A 27,078-nucleotide genomic window follows, 5' to 3' on the forward strand; every position below is an offset into this window, starting at 1 on the left:
CCGATCATTCACTTTGTCCGACAAAGGGGTTGATCCTGTCACTATGATCACCCACTCAGATGAATTCTCGAACTGTCCCAACATACCCAGGTTTTGACCCCCTCTAGGGATCTCACTGATTGGCGTATCAAAGATAGCTCGATCCGACACCTAGTGCAGTACTGATCGAAGGATCTTAATTTCTCTCCCTAACTGTTTCTCGACTTCTTGTCTGAATTCTTTGAACTTTTCAAAAGATTCAGACTTATGTCTCATTAGGTACACGTAACCATACCGTGAATAATCATCAGTAAATGTTATAAAATAAACGTGCTAGTTACGTTTCCTAACATTCAGGCGACCACATACATCAGTATGTATAAGGTCAAGTGTGCCTGTAGATCTTTCAAGCTTACCGGTAAATGGTCACTTCATCATCTTACCTTGAAGGCAAGGTTCACAGGTTGGAAGATCTTCTACAATTAGAAAATCCAAAGGACCATCATTTACTAACCTTGTGATACGATCTATATTAATGTGGCCAAGTCGGTAATGCCACAGGCACATGGGATTAACTGTATCACGAGTCCTCTTCTTGGGGATTATTTACGATGTAGTTTCGGTAATGTTTATTTCCAGGGAAGGATGGAGAACATAGAGACCGTTCTCAAGTTCTCCGTATGTGAGGAATTTGTTATTCCGTTTAATAGTAATCACATTACTGAATAAGATAGAATAACCATCCATGCACAATTTTGAGACAGAAATCAAATTTCTTCTTAAATTAGGTACGAAAAGACAATCTTTAAGTACAATTGTTCATTCTCTGAAAACTAGTTCTACAGTTCCTATGGTTGTAGTTGCAACTGTTGCAGAAGTCCCCAAGTAGAAAGTCACTTCTCCGTCACTCAATCTTCTACTTATTTTGAACCCCTACAGTGAGTTACACGCATGAGTTGAAGCCCCGGAGTCAATACACCAAGAAGCAGAAGTGACCAACAAATTGGTCTCTATGGTAAAAGATTCGAAATTACCTTGCTTCTTAGTCTCCAGATATTGAGGACAATTCCTCTTCCAGTGGCCAGTCTGTTTGCAGAAGTGGCAGGCATCTGATGCCTTATCTTTCTTCTGCTTTCTAGGTTTGCTACCCTTCTTCTGAGCCTTTCTTTTAGCTTTCCACTTTTTCTTGCCCGATTTGCCACCTTCAACAAGCATGGCTATCAACTTATCCTTTTTAATCAGCTCTTCAGCCCTCAGCAACATATTGTTGAGTTCCTGAAGGCTAACGTTTAGCTTATTCATGTTGTAATTCATGATAAACTGATTGAAGGACGGAGGTAAGGAATCGAGGAAAGCATTAATTTTGGTGTCATGATCTAGCCCTGACCCGAGAGCCTCCAGTTCATTAATAACCCATCATCTTTAGACAACATATTGGTTCTCGGTCATCTATGCGGTCATAAACAATTTTAAAACATTTTGTCGAGTAGAACAGTTCTGCTCTTCATACATAGTCTCCAGACTATCCAATATATCCTTGGACACTTCGATCTTATCGAATTGTCGCTATATCGGATTGTCCAAAGAGACTATAATATAACACCGGGCAAGAGAGTTTTTCTCTTCCCATTCTTGATACTCTCTTCTTCGGGCCTCAGAAGCCCTATCACCCGGATGATCCGGAGCAGGGTTCTTAGCAATTTTGTCCAATTTCTCAAACGTTAGAACCAACATAAGGTTTCGGAACCGGTCAGCATAATTTGGGCCCTTGAGTTTGTTATCATCCAACAGTTTGGTGAAGTTTCTGTTTGCCATTTCTGGTAAAGGCAAGGCAGATTTGTAAGTCCACAACCAAATTGATTCATGTCATCACATAGAAAGGGCTTTTAATCTATGTTCCATTTCCATTTTGGGCATCTCTGAGATTCCGTCCAATCTCAGTGACGGAGACAGTTGTGTCTTTGGAAATGTGGGAAACCACATGGGGTGCATGGAGCCAATTGTTTCAGCTGCAAAACTCCACCACCTTCTATAAAGGATCTCATCCACTCATCTTATGAGCTTTCCCTTTGGCCTCTGTCAGACAAGGTTCATAGGTTAAACCTTTCTGTCCAATAAGTGCTCACCCATCATGTTCGTGAACGCCAAGGTACCATGAGAGAGTCTTCCATTTTAGGATAGGCCCCTCCCACATCGGTCTTTGATGCCCCTATCATCTTATGAAGCAATCTAGCCAATTGCATTAGCAGATAGATAGCCCAATTTTATGGTGCATCTCCACCCACCAATACAGCCAACCTTCATACTATTAATGGAAGGCCTTTAGAGAGTTTCATCATATGAATCTCCCTATCACACGCACTTACATTTACAGGAGGGAACGAATAATTACGCCCTAGTTTAATTTAGGTCAAACCATAGTAGTTCCCACTGACTTTCAAAAAGCCAAATTTAGATGGGCCCTAAACGGCTAGGGTTTCGCACGGTTCCTCACGGAGAGGAAGCTGGTGTGGGGCCCACCACGCAGGGAGATCATCCAATGATCTTAAGGACACCATGGCAATGATGTGCATTCAGCCTTGGTGTGCGAAAGAGCCACTATTGAATCAGCATGGGCCAAGTGCTTATGGCCCATAAACGTAGCACATCACACATCCATACATCACATGCATGAAATCCATAATTGATCCAATCAATTAAATAATTGTAAAACCCATAAATAAAGGCCATTTAATTCCATAATATTACGAATTAATATCATCTAGGTATATGGGTTGAACTGCAAAGAGCAGTTCGGCCCATATAGCATTTATGTTGAATTGAGCTAAAGCAGTTTTAACAGATTAAAACTGGGTTTTACAAATGTGGGCAGACTTGCATCTTGCAATTAACCATCAATCATTCAGCCCATATAGGAAATTTTAGGGCTGAGAACAGCCCTCATCAAACCATAGATTCGGTCCAACCAGTTTGGTCCAATCTAGTTCGAATGGGTCTAGGGTTTGATGTTTAATTCAAGATTCAATTCAACAAGATGATCTGAAATTAAACAACTGATAGATGACATTCAAGAATCAGTAATCAAACAAAAGGGGGTTGTTCGCAAGGCTACTACCCTACAAAACAAAGATCAGTTTGCAGTATGCAGTTTCCGAAACTGCAAATCGCAGATCGCTAAACCCGAATCTGCTAAATTCTCTCCTTTGCGCTTTCAGCTTCGTTTTCGAATGAAATAAAAATAGAAAACCTAATTTTTTTATTAATATTACATCATATTGAATTCCTATACATTCCGTCTAAAAATAAAAAATAAATAAAATTAATTACAGACTAGGAATGAATAGAATAAAACAGTAGATGCGCAGATTTCTTGCACCAATAAAAGAATTTGATCTCCACCATATGAACAGCCCAAAATCCAAGAAAAATATATAGAACAACTCTAAATATAAATCAGATTAATAAATATTTAATTTCAGATCATTCGTCCAAAAACTGGGAACCAATTCCCCAGAAAAACACTAACTGCGCAAATCGGGTAGAACGCCTTCTGCCCATTTGCGCAAATTCAAATCTGGTTTAATTTGGTTCAAGATTTGAACCTGGCTCTGATACCACAGAAGGGATGAAAGATCCATCATATGGATGGCCGAACCCTACAAAAAGGTTGGGCGAAATTTCAAAAATTTTTCTCTCCCATCTGGGAATCGCATTCCCTATTTTAGAAAACTGCATTTTCAATGATCAATCTTGAACCAAACCGGACCAGATCTGAAACCAAAAGGGAGGAGAGGGATATACCTGATACAAAGTAGCAGTAACTCCCAATGAAGGTGTTCACGCCCAAGAAGATAACCAAAACCCCTTTCCACTGAAAATGGCACAATGTGTGGTGAAGCAGGATTAGCAACACGGCTCTTCAGCAAGAACCGAATTCTTCAGCAAAAATGAAGTAGAGGGCTGGTGAGCACGACTTCAGATTGCTTCTTCTACCAAGAAGCAATATCAAGAACAATTCTTGATCACTCCCACAAGTGGAGATCGAACTGGGTAGGGGCAGCAAGAACAGGGAAGAACTCTACAGATTGTTGTCTTGTATCTAGTGTGTTTTTCATGTCTGCCCTACTCTATTATTTATAGCCTTAAAGAGACAAACTTCTAATCTAATTAGGAGTTTCCTGATCCAAATATATATTTGGATCTAGACTCTTTAAGTGATAAGGATAATCCCTTATCTGCAGTTTAAAATCAGCTTAATCCTAATCAAATTAGGAGTTTCCGATCTGGACTCTTTAAGTGGATAAGATTTATCCTCTTATCCTATCTATTGATTCAAACCCAGATTCGCCCTTATTTAATTAATCTAATTAACCCAGTTCGAAATTGGGCTTTAGGCCCATTAAATTTATGTGCTCACTTAACCTCTTAACCTATTGCCCAGTTGGCTCTCTTTGTATGGCGTGAGACTCAAACATTGATCTACACATCAACCACATGGGTTCAGCCCAGCCTTTATTACAAGGCCTGGCTGAATTCACTATAGGAGACAATGAACCCCTGAGTCTTAATGGGCCCAACATTTACACTAAATGGTCATTGGGTCCAGCCACCTTATGAAAACCCAAGGACTGTGGGCAGACAAGAGAGGACCTCTCCCTCGGCTGCAAGGAACAATGCCCGACAATGATCTTACACTTAACCTCTTAGCCCATAATGATCAAACACTGTCCAACAAAAGAGGACCTTTCCCTCGGCTGCAAGGAACAGTGTTGCACTCTCTACTCACATGGATCCCGGGAATTAAAACCTTTTGCAAACATTTTGAAACCATAATATATATATATATGTATATCTCTATATAAATATATTTTGCAAAAAACAAATTTCAACAGTTAAAATCAACTGCTGGCAATTTAGGTTTCCATCAGAGAGAGTGCATCCCCGATCATTCACTTTGTCTGACAAAGGGGCTGATCCTATCACTATGATCACCCACTCGGATGAATTCTCGGACTGTCCCAACATACCCAGGTTTTAACCCCCTCTAAGGATCTCACTGATTGGCATATCAAAGATAGTCCGATCCGACACGTAGTGCAGTACCATAATCAAGTCTAGGGGTTAGGTGTAACATTCCAGTTTTGTCCATCTATCTCCAAGGTCTAAGGCAATACTGGAATTTTGGTCTAGTTCAAGGTTTCAAGAAAACCCACACTGCATGTATCTCAGGTCTCAACCTGGCAGTTGAGACGAGCCACCCCAACCAACTTGGTGGTACATCAGTGTCGGTCTTGGCAGGATAAGTCTCCCTAGATCTATCCAACTTCTGTGAAGATTTTAAACTAACACGAGTCTCATAAGTGTCCAGTTTAATGGTATTACACAGAAACACACCACAATGACATCAATCAATTATGTACTTTATTCATTTATAATAAATGTCAAAAGATACATCAATCCGATTGGAGCTAATGGCATAACTGTCTAACAGCTACTCCTATGGCTATTATATAATCAATTTGGGCTTAGAGAAATAGAAGAGTGTACAATAACAAGTGTAGGCCTTTCAGTAGGCAAGCTGGTGTCCTGGATCTCACATCTCAGTATTAAAGGGGTTCTTCACCACAATGTATTTGTGCTAGAGCTCTAAAAGTGTGTGAATTTATGTAGTGTTTGTTGGTATGCTAATAAAATTTACTTTGCATTTTTTCAAGAAGAGGGGTCCTCTGATCAGTGCTTCCTACTATGATCTCATGGATGGTTTGGTGTGAAAGAATTCTTTAATTTTTTGGAACAAATCAGTAATACTTATATAAGTTATGGGATCCCTTAGATATTGGTTGTCGGTGCATTTCAATTTTGATGTTCCTTTTAGTTCTCTTGTGTAATCAAACTTTTTATTCAGAACCTCATTGTACATGGATTCTCGTGCAAATGCTTTTTATACTCTTGGCCTTTAAAATGCAGACCATTACTTCTTCAGAAAGAAAAGAGAAAAACGTAGTCCAGTGAACCAAGGACCATTCTCTGCATCCAGTTTTAAGTGCACCAGCTTTATTTCAGTTAATCCTCTTCTTCAAAAGGTTTCACATTGGAGGTTCAACACATTTCATGTGATGGAAGCTGCCAGCATGTTGGATGCTTTTATGTTATCTGCCATGGGGTCTACAGTGGAAGAGTTCTTTCCATTTTTGTGTGTAAATAATATCTTGCGACACCAACAACTGTTCAAATGTGTCATAAAAAAGTCGTACTTGTATGCATTGATTTCACACGACTTAGGATTGTTCTCTCTAAGAAATATGCCACTGAGTTGCACAGATAAGGGGAATAAAGAATGCGACTAATCAAAAATAAATGAAAGAATGCTACTTAGCTGGGATTGACCTCATGGTCAATTTAAATGTGCCCGGTTTAGCATATTCCGGAATTTCGTCGATATAACAGCTCACGCAAAAAAAAAAAAAAAATCTACTATTTAACAAGAATAAATCAATACGACTAAAATGGACGAAGTAAACTAACTTGAGAGCAAGCTTTCTATATGCAGTCTTTATCTCCTGATCCGATGCATCTCTTGATACGTTCAACACCTCGTACGGATCTCGACGTACAGACGGCGCCGAAGGACCTTGAACATTCGAGGTCATCTTCTCTTCTACACACCTCTCACCCTCCTTTCTCTCTCTACCTCTTAATTTCCTCGATCAAACTCAATTCCAATCTTTCAAAACCTCGCATCCTCAAAACTACAGCCAAGCATGAAGAATCAAAACAAGACCAAAATAACGCTCCTCGCCTTGAAAAATCGAAAAATAGAACAAGAAACAGATGGGAAGTTCAAGCCTAGGATCACATTAAAGCGAGTTTAATACAATAAAAACTAGGTTTTATTACGATTTACCTGAGAGACAGACGGTGATGGTGGAGAAGAAATACCTCCTCCGTGACGAAGCGTTGTGTCAGTGACTCGGTGTTTCCCGGTTTTTCACTCGCAAGACAAAATAATCTCTCTTTTCATACCAAAGTATAAGTGAAAAGGCTAATGCTAGCACCACGGAAGTGATTCAAGTGAAGATTTTTCCGTTTGAATTATTTTTGTACTCTTGCGATTCAGATATCTCCGTACCCACGTAGCCGTGACGCTAGGATTTTTCCTCTAGGAGACTGGGAATTATAAAACCTCGGAGACGACAAAAGTTGGCATTTTTCTCGAGTATATTTGTATTTTCCAGTGGCACGAGTAAGAATACCTTTTTTATTGATGAAGCAAAAAAAATGTACTCTTCTTATTAATTTCAAAAGACAAAAAAATTGAAATACCCTCCATGTGGATTAATATGTGATCCAAGATTCAAAGTGTATACAAGGCCGAAGGAGTAATCATTTTAGTCCGGCCCGAAAATTTCAAGATTGACTAGAGATCGGATTCAGCAAATTCCATCCGACTACCGAAAACAAAACATGCGTTCGAATACAATTGGAGACCTCGAATTCGAATTAAAATCCTAATAAACTCTGATCGTATTCGGATTTAATTTAATTTTCTTTTATTTTTTTTAATATTAAAAATTTATAATTTTAATTATTTTTCAAATTTTTATGTAATAAATTCATATTAAATTATATACATTTTATATAATAAAATCAATAAATATTAGAATATAATTGGATTTGGGTTTTAATCAAATCTGAATCTAATTATTAATCGGATGTAGATTACAACATTCAGATTGATCAGGCTTTAGATTTTCAAGTAGGGAAAAGTACGGAAACACACGATGCAGAATTCTGAATTCCAGCCCCCCCCCCCTACAACTAGCCCTATCCCCCCCTATAAACCACATCCTGCCCGTGAATTTGGCATCAATTCACGGTCATGATGCATTCCTCCTATACTTTGGGTCTAGTAAATTCTGAGCTGGGCTGATTTGTACTTCTCCCTTTCAAGTATTGTCAAAACTTGGCTAGTTTTAGGGCCAGGCCAGGTCCAATAATTCAAGCCCAATTTGGGTCTTGCTTGACCCACAAATATTTATATTTATGTTATTTTTATATATTTATGTGTTGTTATCAATGTTCAAAAAAGCATTACGTATGGCCCATATTGGCCGATACATATCATATCATGGTACCCTTACAGAGGGTGTATCAGGGTTTTGACCAGGTGGAGGAACCTTAAACCGGCCCCTTGAACCGGATTTAAAAAAAATATATAAAAAATAATAATAATATCGATACTACCCAATACACCCCTACTGGTGTATCTAGCGTATCAATATTTAAAACCTTGGATGTTATTTTTATATTATATATATATTATAAAATGGCACCCATAATGCATATTATATATAATATTTTATATTACAAAATGTATAAAATAATTTGTATACATATTATATAACATATAAAATTCATAAGCCCGAAATCAAACCTGGTTCTGGGCCTACGCTCTAGCCTTTACCCAGGGGCAGAGCCAGGGGAGACCCAAGGGAGCCATAGCCCCCCTTATGGCCCAAAAATCCCCACTATGTCATGTAAATTTCCCCCTTCCCCCATTCCTCACTCCAATGAATTGACCCCCCCTATGACCATCCATATTTGTCCCCCCTCTCCCCCTAATCCACTTTAGGTTTGGTCTCCCTCATGAAAAATTCCTAGCTCCACCCTTGCCTTTACCATAAGTACTATGTCAGGCCCGTGACCCCATAGTATAGAGCCGCTGAAAATAAGGTTGATCATGGAATGAAGAAGTATATTTGTAGAAAGAAGCATCCAAAGCCACACTTCCTCCATGATCCAAGTAATGACTTTTACTAATTTAGTGGGTGTTTGACAATATGGCATTATTTGTTTTTTATTTTCAAAAATAAAATCAACCATATTGTCGAAGACCCCGAGGTGAATGTTTTGCTTGCTCAAAAAGAGGTGAACAGGCAATTAAAAAGTTGATCCATAATGCCATGGACATGTGAAAAAAATGGTTGTTTAAAGCAAGGAAAGAAAAAACAGCCATCTCTGTTTTAAAGCTTCCTGCACATGACACTAGTATATAAGATAAAAAATAACTGCAATTAATATTTTTTAATTTAAAAGGTAAATAAAAATTAAGGCCACATTCGTTTCGCGGTATTCATTAAAGGGAGTAAGTTGATAAAATGTTACATGCGTTCATTTTCTCGGGGTGTAATTAGATAGAACATATAATTAGACATTAAGCCAGTATTAATTGCAATTATGATTTATTAGGGAAACAGGTCAAATTTGATATGCTTTATAGGTAACTAGCGTCTGCGGACATGTGCGATGCATGAGAAAATCTAAAAAATTGAATAATTTTATTTTATATTAATTAATTGATAGATTAATAATCAAGATTTGTTGTTAATTAATTAAAAATATTTAAATTTATTGTTAATATTTAAAATTATAATAATTGTATTTTTTGTTTAAGATTGATTTACAAAAAGTAATTATTTTTAATTAAATATAAATAAATAGTTTTAATAAATTTAATTTTATTAATCATTTGTAGTAATTTTGATAATTATTATTATTTTCATTATTTTTAAATAAAATTTTAATTGACATTAAATAAATAAAAATAATTACAAAAACTAACATTTTTATTAATTTCACTTATAATTAACAATTACATAAGAATGGCAGCGAGGCGGGTTCAGTGTGGGGCACCCCATCCCTATACCTACCCTATAGTCAAGACACTCTACCCCATCCCCAGTGTTAGACAGGTACAAGGCAAGGCACCCACTCCCCATTAGGGACGGGGAATCCTCAAATTTCCATGCCTCATCCTCAGTGTTGGGCAATTTCAAGGCAAGGCACCCACTCCTCATCAAGACGAGGAATCCTTGAATTTTTTCTTCTCTGTCCCTAGTGTCGGGTGGACTTGTTCATGAGCCAAGTAGCCCGATGGGTCAGTCTGGCCCGACCCAATCTAAATCGGGCTTGGATAGGATTTCAAGCCCATAGGCTCAGGCTCAGGCCTAAAATATCGGGCCAAACCTTTTTTGGGCCAAGATCGGGCTTTCTCAAAAAAGCCTAACTCGAGCCTGACTTGATAATATATTATATAATAAAAAACATAATATATATATATATATATATATATATATATATATATATATATATATATTTTCGCTTCTTCTCTTTTTTCAAGTAATAATGAGATCTTTCAATATTTTTTGGGTTTTGAGGTCTTTTAATATAAACAAAATAGTTTTTAATTGAATTAAAAGGAAAAAAAAAGAATCTTTTTTTTTCCAATTTCTGGCCGAACTTTGGGCTTTATATGAGGGCCAAGGTAGGGCTCGGGCTTGAGCATATTATGTTAATGTAGAGGCAAAGCCTGGCCCGACTAGGCCCGTGAACAGGTCTTAGTGTCGGGCAAGTTCAAAGCAAGGCATCCACTCCCCATCAAACCCAATATTCGATTTGATGGCAAAAATGATCAAAAGGATATATTGATTATCAACCACATTGTAAATTTCTAAAAGTACACTAAATTGTCTTTAATTTTCAAAAATGTAATTTATTATTCTTTAAATGGTTTATTTACAAAACACACTAACTTATCTTATATTTTCTAAAATAAATTAATCAATAATTTCCTTTTTCCAATATTATACTAATTTATCTTAATAAATTGTGTAATTATTGGTTCAAATTACAATTTAATAATTATCAATAATTTACAATGAAAATTGCATAATTTTTTAGTAGTTTTCCAAAATCTATCAAATGTAACAAATATTTTTAAATTTTCCAAATATACCAATAATTTCAATAAACATTTAATAAATTTTAAATAAACTTTCAAAATTTTTCCAAAACTACAATATTATATCTTTTAATATCCAAAATGTTATTTTACAAAAGTGTAGGTTTATGAGAATTTTTGAAAAAATTATTACATTTGTATAATTATGGAGATTTATTGAAAATTATTTTAAATTTTTATTACATATTTATTTTTACTGAGTAATTTACTAACAAAATTACACTAATTTATCTTATATTTTCCAATATAAATTAATTAATAATTTCATTTTCCAACATTATAATATTTTATTCCCCAATACACATTCAGTTATTAACTATAATAATAGCAATAACTAAAATTGTATAATTTTTTATAATTGTTAAATATAATTCTCAATTGTACATAAATTATTTACAAAATTTTCATTTTCTATAAAATGTTGTTAATTAACATGAATAAAATAGTATTTAACCAAAATACTTTAAAAAGTCATGATGAGATAATTAATAACAATATTTATTAATTTTTGGTAATTTACTGACTGTACTAATAAGAATATTTAATTTTTGGTAATTTACTAACCGTATTTATTAACTTTGGGTAATAACAATATTTAATCTCTAATAAATACTAATAAATAAATTATAACAAAAATACAATAAGTACAACAAATTAAATTTAAAAAGTTAAACAATAGTAGTTTAATCTCCAATAATTATAGAAAATTTTCTACTGAATAACAAAATAAAAATAAATTTATCCATAATTATTGAAAATATATTTATCACAAAATAATGAATAATTACTAAAATACAATCATAATTATATAATACATATAGATTAAGGTTTTAAAATGATTATTAATAAATATTTTTTTGAAAGTTATTTTCTATAATTATTAATTGATATAAGTGAAATTAGTTGTTAACAATATTATTTAGATATTTAAATTTAAAAATAATAATTATTTATTTTATTTAATAATTCATAAAATTATAATTTAAACTATTATTACATAATTTCATTATTAGTTTTGTAAAATATGAAGTTATTATTATTTTCAATATTATGTTATAATTATTTTCTACTTTTTAATAAAATTTTTAATTTTACTACATAATTTCGTTAATTTAACAATTTAAAATCTATTTATGTTAAATATTTCGTTATTTAAATTATTTAGTTATTTAAATATTTAAATAATATGTAACGCATTTAAAATTTTTTGTTATTTAAATTTTATTTACTTTAAAACTATTAATAATATTAAATATTTTCTTATATAATTATTTAGCTATTTTTAATATTTTTTTATTTAAGATATTTAATTATTGGAACATTTAGTATTATTTTATTTTTCAGTGTTAAATTTTTATTATTTGAATACCATTTTATATTGAATTAATCCAAAAAATCATAATATGAATATTATTAAATATATTTGACTTATTTTTGTGTAATTAATAAATATTATATAGTTATTATATTACTTTGTTAGAATATTTAAATAATTCTTTATTTTTTTAATTCTAACTTTCTTTTGATAGATACAGATAAAAAGTAGGGGAGAGGATAAATATGTATTATAAATTATTTAGGAGAAAAAATCTTTAATAAATTAGAGATAAATAGGAATTAGAGACAATTTACAAAAAAGTGGGAGAGTTAGTTTAGAAGAAATTTTAGGAGAGGAGATTATTTAGGTTATTGGGAATGTGTGTATATGTACGTGTGGAGAGAGAGAGAGAGAGAGAGAGAGATTTTAGGTAGTTTTATGGGGAAGGAGAGCATCTCATTGATTGTTTAAAAAATGATATGGAATTAAAAAAAAAAAAAAAATGAGAAAATTCCTAAACTTCCTTCTTTAATATATACTAGCGAGGACCCGTGAGATGCACGAAATTTGTTAAATTAAATATAAACAATAGAAACATGTAAGAGTAAGAGTGTATAACTATTTTATATAATAATTAATAATCATTTATATTTTGTATACTATTTTTAATAATTTTTGACTATACAAAAATAACAATAATTAATTTTAGATATGATTGTTTATCAAACTTAGGGAATTTTCCCCATTTCCCCGATCCCCATGGGGATCTGCCCCGAATAGGGTAGGGATGGGGATGATTTTCCTCCTGCGGGAATGGAGATGGAGAAATTTTCATCCCCGTTGGTAGGGATGGGGAGAGCACTCCCTACCCGTGGGGACCCTTGATCCCCATCCCATAGGATCCCCATTAATATAAATAAATAAATATATATATATATATATATATATATATATACACGTATATATGTTAATATTGGGTAAATTACAAAGACTCCCCCTCTACTATGTATATAAATATATATATACAAAGACTATCCCTTTCGTTAGCTTTCCATTAAAATATGCTGTTGCAATATTTTTTAATCCCCATACTATCCTTATCCTTGTAGACAATTGGGAGAAAAACATTGTTCAGCTTCCTGACCTTACAACGGTAATCCACATTTCTCTCTCTTCTTCCTCTATAGGGAGTGCTCCAAAACCCAAATGTAGTAGATTTTACAGAGTCTGGTATTTTTCTAGTGAAGTTGTTCCAATTGAGGTAAAGATTTTCTGATGTTAGGAGATCACCGAGGGAAGCCGGGATTGGACCAGAGAAATGGTTGTAACCAAAATCAAGGTAGTCCAGGTTCTTGAGTTGGCCGAGGAATTCAGGGATGGGCCGGAGAACGGAGTCCAGTTGAGATGAAACAATTTGAGGTTCCTAAGTTTGGTGATGGAATCGTTGAGCTGGGTGACTTCATCGAAGGAGAGGGTTTCGAGATAGGGAAGGTCACCGATGGTAGGTGGAATTTGGCCGAGGATGTAGGATCGGAAGAAGACGAGTTGGGTAACTCGGTAGGTTTGAGGGTTACAGACGACATAGTCCCAATCACAGCAATCGATTTCGGGATCCCAGGAGACAAGGGCGTTGGGATTGTTTATAGATTTCTTGATTCTCAGAATGACCTTTTTATCATGTGGATTGCAATGAACAGAAGAGGAGAGGGTGAGAGATGGGAGAGAAGCTGAAAACGAGGAGTATTGCTGTAGAGAGACTTCATCTTCAAAACTTGGTGATGATTCAGAACCAGAAACACCACAAAGCAAAAAGAAGGTTTGAATCTATAGAATGCGTGCATATGGTGCATGTGCTGCTTGTATAGAAAGTTACGCTACTGATTTAAAGAAAATGGAATATGGTTTCCCTCGGTTTCTCTGTCTGTGTGCTTGATGTCAAACACAGGATTATAAAAAACCATGGCTTGTTCCCCTGTGTTTTGACTACAAACTTTCTTCAAGTTCATCGTGCAAAAACCCCATGGCTTTTCTGGCATTAATCCAAGTTCAAATTTAAAAGAATATATGAGAAAAAAATACAGGGTAAATCAAATCAGAGAAAGTACTTTTCCTTTGAAATTAATATATTGTTTTCGTTTAGAGAAAATTTCAGATCAAACAAGTAAATTATTGTTTGAATTTTTTTTAGATCAATTTCGCTTAGAAAGTACTCTCCCGAAACCAAATCACTGCTGCCCCATCACGTACATGACAGTCTACTTCCCAATTCTATCGAAAAGAAAAAGGAAAACAAGATAAAGTGGAAAAAACAAGAACAAATGAAAGGAAGAACAGGACTATGTAGAATCTGTTGCATTTGGCTTTTGGAGCACTCCCTGTAGAGAAAGAAGAGAGAGAGAGAAATGTGGATTACTGCCGCTACTATTCATTGTAAGGTTGGGGAAGATGAACGGTCGCCCAATTGTTTATAAGGGTAATATGGGGATTAAAAAAATTGCAACAGCAAATTTTAATAGAAAACTAACGGAAGGGGGTTTTTGTCTTACGGTCATAGTACAGGGGGGTCTTTGTCACAAAACAAAGTACAAGGGGGTCTTTGTCACAGACCCCATAATACAGGGGGGTCTTTGTAATTTACCTTTTATTTTTAAATATGGTTGAATATGTTTGAATATTTTCTAATAGAATTGTAAATTTTAATTGTTTTATTTTTATTTTTTAAATAAAATAAAAAATAAAAACAAAATGGTTGGCATTATAAAGAATCACTAGGAGATGGGGATCCCCGTGGAGACGGAGATGGAGATAACTTTGTCCTTGTTACTTGTTAGCGGGGACAGTGATGGAAAGAGGCTCCTCATCCCCGCCCCACCCATTGCCATTCCTAATTAAAGTAATGAAACCGGCCAACCTGATTTCTAGTATTTCTAATCGGCTTTGATTCAACAACTTTCCAACCTGACTAGGTTGGATAAGTTTCACTTTGGCCATTTGTAAACTTACTAAAATCGAATGACCCAACCATAGATATATATATATATTATATTTTAAATATATTTTTTAATACAAGAAAGTGGGAAAATTCAGATATTTCTTAGGCTAAACTATTTTATATCATAAATTTATTTTTTAATAATGCCATTGTGATTTTTAAAATTTAAACTTAATTTTTAAATTTAATATTTTAAGTTTAAATCTTTTGAACTAACTAACCAAACCAAAAATTGACCCAAACCGATATAACCTGAGCGACTAACTCCCCAACCTGGCCAGGTCGATTTGGTTGGCCAAGCATCCTACAACTGAGCCAAACAAACCCGTGAACAATAGTTTAATCTCCAATTTTTATTAAAAATTTATAGCAAAAATACACACTAAATTAAATATAAAAAGCTAAAAAACATTAGTTTAATCTCCATTAATTATTGAGAATTTTCTATTTAATAATAAAACAAAAATAGATTTATACATATTTATAGAAAATATATTTATCACAAAACATTAAGTAATTAATGAAATACAATAAATAATAATTTTAGTATATATAGATTAAGTTTTTTAAATTATTATTAATAAACAATGATTTTTTTGAAAGTTATTTTCTAGAATTATTAATTGGTATAAATGAAATTAGTTATTTATAATATTATTTATTTATTGAGATAATATCATTATTTAAATTTTAAAATATTAATTACATATTGAATTTAGTAATCCATAAAATTATAGTACTATTAATACATAATTTTGTTACTTTAACTATTTAAAATATAGTTCTATTAATTAAATATTTCGTTATTTAAAATATTTAGTTACTAAATATTTTAATCTTTATCTATTTATTATAATTGAAAGTTATTTAATAACTATTTAAAATATACTATCAATTGACTTAAAATATTAATTTTAATATTTTGTTATTTAAGATATTTAGTTATTGAAATATTTAAATAATGTTTCATTTTTAATGTTAGATTTTTATTATTTGAATAACATTTAGATTGAATAATGCAACAAATCATAATTTATATCTTGTTTGTACATAATTTCATGATGAATTTTGTAAAAATATATAATTATTAATAATATGAATATTATTAAATACATTATAATTATATTTTGTCTTTTTAATAAATATTTTAAAGCTATTATATAATTTTGTTAGAATATTAAGATAATTCTTATTTTTTTTTTCAATTCAAACTTTCTTTAGATAGATATAAATAAAAAGTGGGGGAGAATATAAATAAGAAGTAGACTATTAGAGATAATTTAGGAGAGAAACTCTCTATTAAATTAGAGATAACTTAGGAGAAAGTTGGGAATAGTGGGGGGATGTTGTTTAGGAGAAATTTTAGGATATTAAATTATTTAAGTTATTGGAACGTGAGAGAAAGAGAGATTTTAGGTAGATTTTTTTGGAGAAAGTAGAGTTTCTAATTGGTAGTTTCAAAACTAACATGGATTAAATAAAAATTAAAAAATTAAAAAAACGATAAAATTTCTAGACTTCCTTGTTTTAATATATACAAGCGGGGAGCCGTGCAAAGCACGGGATTTGTTAAGTTAAAGATAAACAATAGAAACATGTAAGAGTATACATTTGTTTTATATAAAATTAATAATTATTTAGATTTTATATACTACTTTTAATAACTTTTTTATGATGCAAAAATAATAATAATTAATTTTAGATAGGGTTGTTTATCAAACTTAGGGATGGCAAATTTCCCCATTTCCTTGATCCTCGTAGGGATCCGCCCCGAATGGGGCGGGGATAGGGATGATTTCCCCCCACATGAACAGAGATGGGTAAATTTTCATCCTCGTTCGCGAGGATGGGGAGAGCACTCCCTGCCCCACGTGGACCCCGATCCCCGCTAATATACATGTATATATACACATACGTTTATATATTTAATATATACACATACGTCTATATGTTAATATTTTTAAAAATATGGTTGGATATGTTTGAATCTTTTCTAATAGGACTGCAAATTTCAATTGTTTTATTTTATTTTTAAATAAAATAAAAACAAAAACATAATGGTTGACATTATAAAGAATCACGAGGAGTGGGGATTCCCGTGGAGACGGGTTCGGGGATAAAATTGTCCCCATCAGCGGAGATGGGGACGAAGACGTGGATGGGGATTTTCGTGGGGATGAGGATGGGAGAGGCTCATTGTCCAAGCCCTGCCCCATTGCCATTCCGAATCAAACTAATGAAACCGACCAACCCGATTTCTAGTATTTCTAGTATTTCTAATATTTCTGGTCGACTTTCGTTCAACAATTTCCCAACTCGACTAGGATGGATCAGTTTTTCTTTGGCCATTTATAAACTGACTAAAATCGATTGACTCGACCATATATATATATATATATTAATATTTTATATTTTAAATATTTTTTTTAATACAGGAAAGTGGGAAAATTATAATATTTCATAGGCTAAAATAGTTTATATCATAAATTTATTTTTTAATAATGCAATTGTAATTTTTTAAAATTTAACTTAATTTTTAAATTTTATTTTTTAAGTTTAAGTCTTTTGAATTGACCGACCAAACCGAAAATTGACCCAAACCGATATAACTAGAGTGACCAACCCCCAACCTGACCAGCTCGATTTGATTGGTGAAACAACCTACAACTAAACGAAACCAACCTGTAAACAATAGTTTAATATCCAATAATTATTAAAAATTTATAGTGAAAATACACAATAAATTAAATTTAAAATTCTAAATAATAGTATTTTCAACTCCAATAATTATTGACAATTTTCTATTAACTAAAAAAAAATAGATTTGTACAAAATTATTAAAAATATATTTGTCACAAAAAACAATAAATAATTACTAAAATATAATAAATATTAATTTTAGTATAGATAAATATATAATAAATAAAAATTAAGTTTCTAAAATTATTAATAAACAATAATCTTTTGAAAGTTATTTTCTATAATTATTAATTGGTATAAATGAAATTATCTATTTAAAATATTATATATTTATTGAAATAATATCATTATTTAAATTTTAAAATAGTAATTACTTGTTGAATTTAATAATCCATAAAGTTATAGTACTATTAATACATGATTTTGTTATTTTAACTATTTAAAATATAGTTATGTTAAATATTTCATTATTTAAAATATTAATCTATTTGTTATAATTGAAAGTTAGTAACTATTTAAAATATTAATTTTAATATTTTATTATTTAAGATATTTATTTATTGAAATACTTAATTAATATTTCATTTTTAATGCTAGATTTTATTATTTGAATAACATTTAAATTGAACAATCCAAAAAATCATACTTTATACTGTTTCTACATTATTTTGTGATGAATTTTGTAAAAATATATAATTATTAGTAATATGAATATTATTAAATCGATTATAATTATTTTCTATATTTTTAATAAACATTTTAAAGTTATTATATAATTTTGTTAGAATATTTTAATAATTCTTAATTTTTTTAATTCAAACTTTCTTTAGATAGATGTAGATAAAAAGTGGGAGAGAAGATAAATAATAATTAAAGATAGGGTAAAATACAAAAACCTCCCCTGAAGTTTCTAACAATCATAAAAACCTCCCTTATAGTTTCACTTTAGCAAAAACCTCCCTTCTATTTTTTGAAAATTTTAACAAATACCTCGCTTCCATCAATGACCAAGATGAAAAACGTTAAAGAGATGATATTTTTTTCAAAATACCTATTTTACCCTTTTATGAATTAATGTGCATATGTTTTTACTAAAATAGCCTTATCGATAAAACACTGTTCATCTTCTTCCTCACACATACAACTGCAGAATAGCGGTGCACTCCATAACTCAAACACTGTTCATCTACTTCGCCATTAAAGCGTTCACGGAGTCTCGCACGAGAAATCTGTAAGTTCTTCTCATGGAAGATTTGTATGTTCTTCTCACAGTGTCTCACACGAGAAATTTGTAGGTCCTTCCTCTCCTTTAGATCTAAAGCAAAATTCGCCCGCCAGCTATGGACACAAAAATAGAGCGCTTTTGGGTTTTTGCTCTTACTGCAAAATGCAGTGCTTTCTCCTCCACTAATCTCCCATTGTCTTTACTCCTCCTAGGTTTAGCTTGTTTAACAGTGGCTCTTCTTTACTAGGCTTACCTAGGTGGACCCGCTTGGGGAAGGTATTAGTGGAAGAAAGGAACCAGAGCCAAGCCAATACCAGGGATGAGAGGATTCCTTATGTTTGGAAGCATGAATCTTATGGCTGGCCTTGTGCATCGTCAGCTGGTAGCTGACGCAGAGTAGTGTGGAGCCATTCAGCTCATGGTTTCAATCTCGGAGAGACTCGTGTCATCATCACTTGTAAACCCGATGTAGCGAAAGAGATCTTGAACATCTCTGTCTTTGCTGATCGTCTTGTGAAGCAGTTAGCTTACAGTCTGATGTTCAATCGAGCCATTGGATTCGCTCCTTACGGCGTTTACTGGAGAATGCTTCGAAAAATTGTTGCCACCCATCTTTTCTGCCCAAAACAAATCAACAGGTCGGAAGAGCAAAGGTTCTGAATCACCAATCAAATGGTATCATCTCTTTAATGTTTTCCATTTTGGTCATTGACGAAAGGGCGGAACAGTTGAAGAACCTACATATTTTTCGTGAGAAGAACCTACAAATTTCTCGTGCGAGACTCCGTGAACGCTTTAATGGCGATGCAGTTGAAGAAGATGAACAATGTTTGAGTGAATTATGGAGTAACAGATGCACATTAATTCGTAAAAGGGTAAAATAGGTATTTTGAAAAAAATATCATCTTTTTAACGATTTTCGTGTTGGTCATTAAGAGAAGGGAGGTATTTGTTGAATTTTTTAAAAATAGAGGGTAGTTTTTAATTGGTAGTTTCGAAAATAACATGAATTAAAAAAGATTGAAAAAAATCATAAAAAAGAGAAAATTTTTAGATATAGATTGACAGATTAGATATATAATTTGACCTAATTTATATGTAGTTAGAATTATATTAGATTAGACTAAAAAACTCGAATAAATCTCAAACAATACATTAAAACAACACTAATTAGTACCGATTATTGCTCATTGCGGCCAAACACTAATCAGATAATTTATGATTCAGTACTAAGGCAATCTAGTTCACCGTAGTACACCATTGTAGGCAAAGTCATCAACTTGATTCAGCAATTCTCAAAGTAAGAAATGAATGAAATTCATAATCTACTATCAAAATGGAACAACTCATAACGTGCTTGACACTGTAAAGAGTCAAACACATATTGCAGTTTAGAGTGAAAGCCAGCATAGAACAAGAACTTGAATAGAACTTATAGCGTGTTTAATAAGGGTGAGCAAGAAAAACCAAAAATCTGAAAAACGAACTGAACCGATGAGACCAAACGAAAAATTCCAATTAATCGAACCAGTCGATTTAGTTTTGATCTAATAGTTTTGAAAAATCAAAGGTACCAGTGTGTGTATATATATTATGTATAATATATAGTATTCTTTATTTTATATAATATAATATTATATATATTTATATATTTTTATTTTTTTGCAATATATTTTATAAAGTTAATCTATTAACTAATTAGCTTCAGTTTAATTTTTGTTACCGATTTTCCAAAATCTAATACTACCGGTTCGATTTAAAATTTAGGCCCACAGTTCGGTTAACCAAACCGTATGCACCCCTACTGTTTACAGGTGCTATAATGAAAGCACTTCTCCAATCAATAACCATGAATTTGCTATATGCAGCTGAACTCTAACCAACCCTGAATTTGCTATCTGCAGCTGAACTCTAACCACAGCTCCATTACACCCAATGTTGTCAAGACTCCAACAAGACAACCGTTCTGATCACTAGGTCACGTGTCAAGCAGGCTGACCACTGGATCGACCTTTTGACTCATTCAAATAAAAAATACAAAAGAAAACGAAAAATTAAAAAATAACAAATAGTTTTAATTTATCTTGTAGTTTTATTTTACACCAGGATCAGCTTATTTATCATTGTTTTAGAAACCGACCCAAAATCAGAACTGCTTTGGCCATTGATTTCCAGGTCAATAATTCAACCTTCTGGACCGAACAGATGACCCATTGCATTTAAAAAATAAAAATGGCCAAAACCCGTTGTCTAGATCAAACAGATCAATAGTTCAACTACCCAAGTTAGTAGGGTCACTAACCAAGTAAACAATTTTTGGCAATATTTTGGTTTAGGAAGAAACAGAAATGATTAACTGGAGAGTTTCTAGGCCAAATGGTCTGACCATCCAGGTCAACAACGATTCAAAAACTAGGGTTGACAATCTTGACCCCAACCCATTTGACCCACCCAACCCACCCATTTTATTGATGGGTCAATATGAGTTTAATAACCCATTATGGTCAGTGGAAAAGGGTCAGGATGGGTTGAATCCAAGGTTCAAAGAATCGACACATATCGGCCGATACGTATTGTTCCAAGACCCTTCCGATACACCCCTACAGTGGGTGTATCAGAGGTCTGAGTTCAAGGGGTAGAGGAGACCTAAACCGGTTGCAAAAAAAATAAAAAAAAAGCAACCAAAATGTGTATCGATTCGCTCGATTTGCCCCTACTGGCATATCGATATTTTGAACCTCAGTTAAATCGCGAGTCTGAATGGGTTAGACCAAAGTCAAGCGTCTATCTATATTCACCAAATCTTAAAAACATAACACAATCGAAGTGCCTTGAACTCAAGCCTCCTAGTACGTCCATATCTCATTATAGACCCAAACCACCGTGCCACATTTCATTTTGCGATTAAAAGTTAAATAAAATAGATTTGATTACCTTTCGTGTTCACAAGCAATTTTATAAAGTAATTTTACAAAAAATACTTTTACAAAAGCACTTTTACATGACGAAAAAACTTTTACAGAAGTACTTTTACACAAAAACACTTTTGTGAAAACACTTTTATAAATGAAAGTACTTTTACAAAAGCACTTTTACATGAAAGCACTTTTATAAAAATACTTTCATGAAAGCACTTTTACGAAATTACTTTTACAGAAGTACTTTTACAAAAGCACTTGTATAAAAGTTATGCATTTTTTGCATTTGCTACAATTTTCTGCTATTTTCTGTAATTTTTTGGTTTTTTTTTTTGCATTTTTTTGGTGTTTTTCTACATTTACAAAATTTTATGACATTTTCTACAAATTTCTGGTATTTTTTGCATTTTTTCTGTAAAAGTTCAGCATTTTCTACAACTTTCTGGTATTTTCTACATTTTTTTGCATTTTCTGCAAATTTTCTGTATTTATCTACAATTTTTGCATTTTTCGGGTATACAATTTAACTTGACTCGTTTTTGTCAGTTTTGGAAGAGATGATTCTCTTAAAACTGTTTTTTTTCCCAGATATATGGGTCAACCCAACCCGTTTCTGTCTCATGGCAATCTTAAGAGATGATTTTCTCAAAAATGTATTTTTTTTTTCTAGGTATACAGGTTAACCCAGCTTGGTTCTTTCACATAGCATCCTTGAGAGATTATTCTCTAAAAAATTGTTATTTTTGGGTATACGAGTTGCCCCAACCCATTTCTGCCATGTGGCAATCTTGAGAGATATTCCTCTCAAAAATTTGTTATTTATGGGTATACGAGTCAACCCCATCCATTTTTGCCACATGACAACCTTGAGAGAGAGAGAGAGAGATGTTGCTCTTAAAAATTATTATTTCAGATATATAGACCATTCTGACCCATTTTTATATTTACAAGGGTAGATGGATCAATATGGGTGAGGATGGTTAAGGGTCAATATGGATGGGTCAAGTGAGTCAATATGGGTGGATTAGGGTTAGAATGGGTTATGACCCTTTAACAAGAACTGATTATAGGTCATGGTGGATGGTGGATTGGTTGGTTGATATGATATGGGTTGATATTCAACCCTTGTCCAACCCAACCCACCCATTTGCCACCCTATCAAAAACCATGATAGGTTTAAACAAGTATACAATATTAAAATGAAATTGACCAAGTCAACATTCTACAGTCTGGACAGCAAAAATGTTCCCATTTCTGACAATCGGCTCCGAGTTCGAATGTCTGACAACACTCTTTGAAAAAAGGATGGCACATTGCTTGTGTACCTGCATTTGGAAGAAATGGGGAAAAGCGCTGGAAAGAGGCTGGTTCTATTCAATAGAACTGTTATTCCAAATTCCACTAGGAGGCCCGACTGTGGCAGTTCCATTCAGGCCATAGCAGAAATTGCAGTCTTGATGGGACACCCAGCTTGCGAAGCAAATATAGGATCAGTAACAAAATATGAACCTTTTTTCCGCAAAGTGACTCTGTACGTGAGAGAGTGAGAACTTCTAATTTTCACCCAAATTGTTACCAAAATAGAGATGCATCATAAAAGTGTATATATATTCGACTATGATGCCCGAAAGACATGATACTGGAAAAACTTACAATGGGTTGTGAGCACCAAAAAAAAAGTATATGTGGTGTTTTTTTTATGGGCGAGAGGTTGTACAACTGTATCCAAAGGCATGACCATAACTGTCCCCAACCAATGAAGGGACCTATGAAATTAAACTTTCACCGTAAATAAATAAACTACCCAAACGTGCTCACCTTCTCTTTCTAAACCATCATCAAATTAATCAACTCCTGGATCCATCGAATCAGGAGTAAATAAAAAAAAAAAAAACACTGTTAATTCATTCATCCGCCTCCTAGGCCCTCTGGCCTCTGCAAACACTACTACACCAGTTTTTCCCCCTCTTTGATTCATTAACCTTTATGCCAGTTAATTGCATTGGCCAAGTCCCCTTCTACAACATGGGAGGACAGCCTTAGGCTATAGAAATATCTGTAGTGCAACCACATAAGATTTAGTCAAGTCAGCATCACCAATAGGGTCACAATAAGCCCAAATTATCTACAATCTCCAAAGGACTGAAACTTGAGTGAACAAAAATGAAAATGAGAAACAGAGAGGCATAAGTTTTCAAAAATTAGAAAAAGTATAAGATGACTATGGTCACGGCAAATGTCTCAAATACATACAAGGAAGAAAGGCTCTGCCACCATTATACCCAAAGAAACCTAATATTATTTTGAAATAAACACCATAAGGGTAGCTCTATTTAGCAGTTATATTCATCTATTTGCATCTTGATTCATTTTCTCCTGTTTTCCCTAATCTCGTATTTGTTTTTTCTATTCAATCAATAACAGCACAATTTCATTAACGAAAGAAGAAAGAGTGTACAATATATAAACATACAGATGTGTAAAGTCAGAGAGAGAGAAAATCTCTTATCTCTCCCCCAGCAATTCCTCTCACTTACAATTGTTTCTCTCCCCAGTCCCCACCCCTTGTTAGTCTGAAGCATCAACTGAAGAATTAGCAAATCGTTTAATCCAATTGAGAGAGGCTTCCATATCTCTTGTCAACCATCTCAATTTCTTCTTTTCATATATTCAACTCACTACCAATCAGGGGTGACAATTTTTCACCCAACCCGTTGAACCCACCCAACCAACCCAGTATCTAACCATCTCAATTTCTTATCAACCATCTCAATTTCTTCTTTTCATATATCCAGCTCACTACCAATCAGGGGTGACAATTTTTCACCCAACCCGTTGAACCCACCCAACCAACCCAGTATCTAACCCGCCATTTACTTGGCGAGTTGTGATCAACCTGTCACCCAACCCGCCCATTTAAATGGGTTTGGTTGGGATAACCGTTGGGTTAACCATTATAAACATTAGCATTAATTCCTTAGCCTTTTTTTTATTTAATCATTTGAATTAATGCATTAATTTTCTATTAATTATTGACTAAATTTAGTTTTGTCTTGAATCAACAACTTCACCCAATATAAATCCAAATCAACTTGACCCAAATCCGGACCAATTCAACGCAGTCTAACCCAATCCAACATACTATTCAGGTTGACCCAAATCCGAAATAGACCTCGGACGGGATGGCTCGGTACCGCTTGCTTTGCCCGGTTTGGGTCGTCCGATCCAACCATTAGTCACACAACCTAGCTCAACCTGGTAGAAAATGATCCGGGCCAACCCAAATCCAAAACGGTCGGATCGGGTGGGGTCTGAACCCTAAACCACCCGCTTGCTTTGCCCAATTTGGGTCATCCAGTTTGTTTATATCCACACAACCGACCCGAATCCAGCCCGGTCCGATTTACTTTTTTTTACCAGCTTCAGGCCAATCGGTTCGGCCCCAAACCCGTGCATAAACCAGATATGAGCCGACCCAAGTCAGTCCACCATTTGGCTGAACCGGCCCGGTCTGGTTCAACCGGACTGAACCGGTCCAATCGGGTTTTGTCCAACCAGACTGAACCAATTTGGGTGGGGTCTAGTCCGACCGGACTGATACGGATGTAAACGGTTAAACCACTCTTGAACTTGATGTGATTACCTCGAAGATAATCCAATTAGATAGTTCAAGTTGGTCTGACTGATTTGAACCTATGTGGTTCGTCAAATCCGAAACCCGAATATCGCTAAATGGCTTTGCTGCTTGTATAAAAATAACATGCATGTAATGTGATTTGAACCTTCACCACTTGTGTAAATAGCAACTACTATTACCACTAAGCTATGACTAATTTATTTGTTAACTGGGTCGTTAACGGGTTAAATGGGTTGGGTTGAAACTCGACCCAAACCAAACCCAACCCAACCCGCCCAATTGCCACCACTACTACCAATTTTGAATCGCCCTAAACAATCAACTTCCTAATGTTCAGATCTTTCACCCATTAAACATCTTCCATCAAAGCCCAATACTTGACGGTCCCAAGTATAGAGCAATTATCTTACCCTCATCTCCAAATACACCACCAATACCAGATAATCCTAGGTTTTTCATACTGCTGTCATTAAAAATAAGTTTAATGGACCCTCTTTCAATGGAGACCAATGGTAATTGGAGATGGAGTTGGTTGAGCAAGATTCAACCACTTAGGCCACTGTTGTGGGGCTCATTTTTTTAATTCTTGCTCATTCTATGCAAGAATGAATAGTGTTTGGTTACAAAATTCTTGACATGGGCCACATTCTTTTTAAAATGAAAAATCAGCCCCATAGCACAAAAATTGAGTAGTCTACAACATGAAAAATAATCATGCCCCATCTAAGGGTGTCAATGGACTGGTTTAGGATTGAACCCCATCTAGTCCAAAATCAATTTGTACGGATTGGGCGAACCAACAAGACATGTTGGATTGGACTAATCTGGTCCAAAATATTTATTAGATTGGATTGAACATGGTCCGTCCGTAACAAATTTATATTGGATTGGGTTGGAATAAGCCAATATCTGGTCCATTGGTAAGATAAGAATATATGTATCAATGGACCGATTCAACCCAGATCTGGTTTGATCTGGTCTAAAGCAACCTGGCCCACCTACTTTTGCATGTTTAGACGCGACCCGACCCGAATCACAAACAGTTACGAACAAAACCGCTTTGGGCCAAATCCGGTCCAACCCAAAACCACACGGACCACTCATTTTCAGATCAACTTCTGGAACCCGACCCTGTTCCACAACAATCGCGAACAAGCCAGTTTGGCCCAAATCCAGACCAACTTGGATTGGCATGATCTACTCATTTTGGGTTTCAGGTCGGACTTGACCCGACTCAGATTTGGACCGACATGCCCTTGTCCTGCGTCGAACTAGTTGGTTCCGTCCCAGGCCCATGCACAACCCGATATGGGCCAGTCCGAGTCAATCAGCTATTGACTAAATCGGTCCAATCTGGTCCGACCGGACTAATCCTAATCCAAACGGTTCAACCACTCTTGATGTGATTAGCTTGAAGACAAACCCAGTTAGATCGTTCAACTTGGTCTAAACCGATTTGAACCTAAGTGATTTAGTCAAACCCAAAACCTGAACATAGTCAATGGCTT

The 27,078-nt window shown here is 34.0% G+C and overlaps 1 protein-coding gene across 6 annotated transcripts in view; it reads right to left on the reverse strand.

Moving 5' to 3' along the window:
• Positions 1-7,047, reverse strand: part of LOC104602485 (chaperone protein dnaJ 15-like) — a 30,518-nt gene extending 23,471 nt beyond the window's left edge. For 2 of the 6 annotated variants that reach the window (XM_088900853.1, XM_088900854.1), the window contains exon 1: positions 6,505-6,521. Coding sequence is in view for 4 of the 6 variants with exons in the window: in XM_088900852.1 (XP_088756978.1) it covers positions 6,505-6,629 (125 nt within the window). In the remaining 2 variants the exon portion in view is untranslated. Of the gene's footprint in view, positions 1-6,504; positions 6,779-6,883 lie in introns of those variants that run through there. The other 4 variants (XM_088900852.1, XM_088900851.1, XM_010266187.3 and 1 more) reach the window with 4 other exon arrangements.
• Positions 7,048-27,078: the final 20,031 nt, after the last annotated feature.

The sequence above is a fragment of the Nelumbo nucifera genome, chromosome 3 (assembly GCF_055504915.1).
Source record: "Nelumbo nucifera cultivar China Antique chromosome 3, China Antique-T2T, whole genome shotgun sequence".
Classification (NCBI taxonomy): domain Eukaryota; kingdom Viridiplantae; phylum Streptophyta; class Magnoliopsida; order Proteales; family Nelumbonaceae; genus Nelumbo; species Nelumbo nucifera.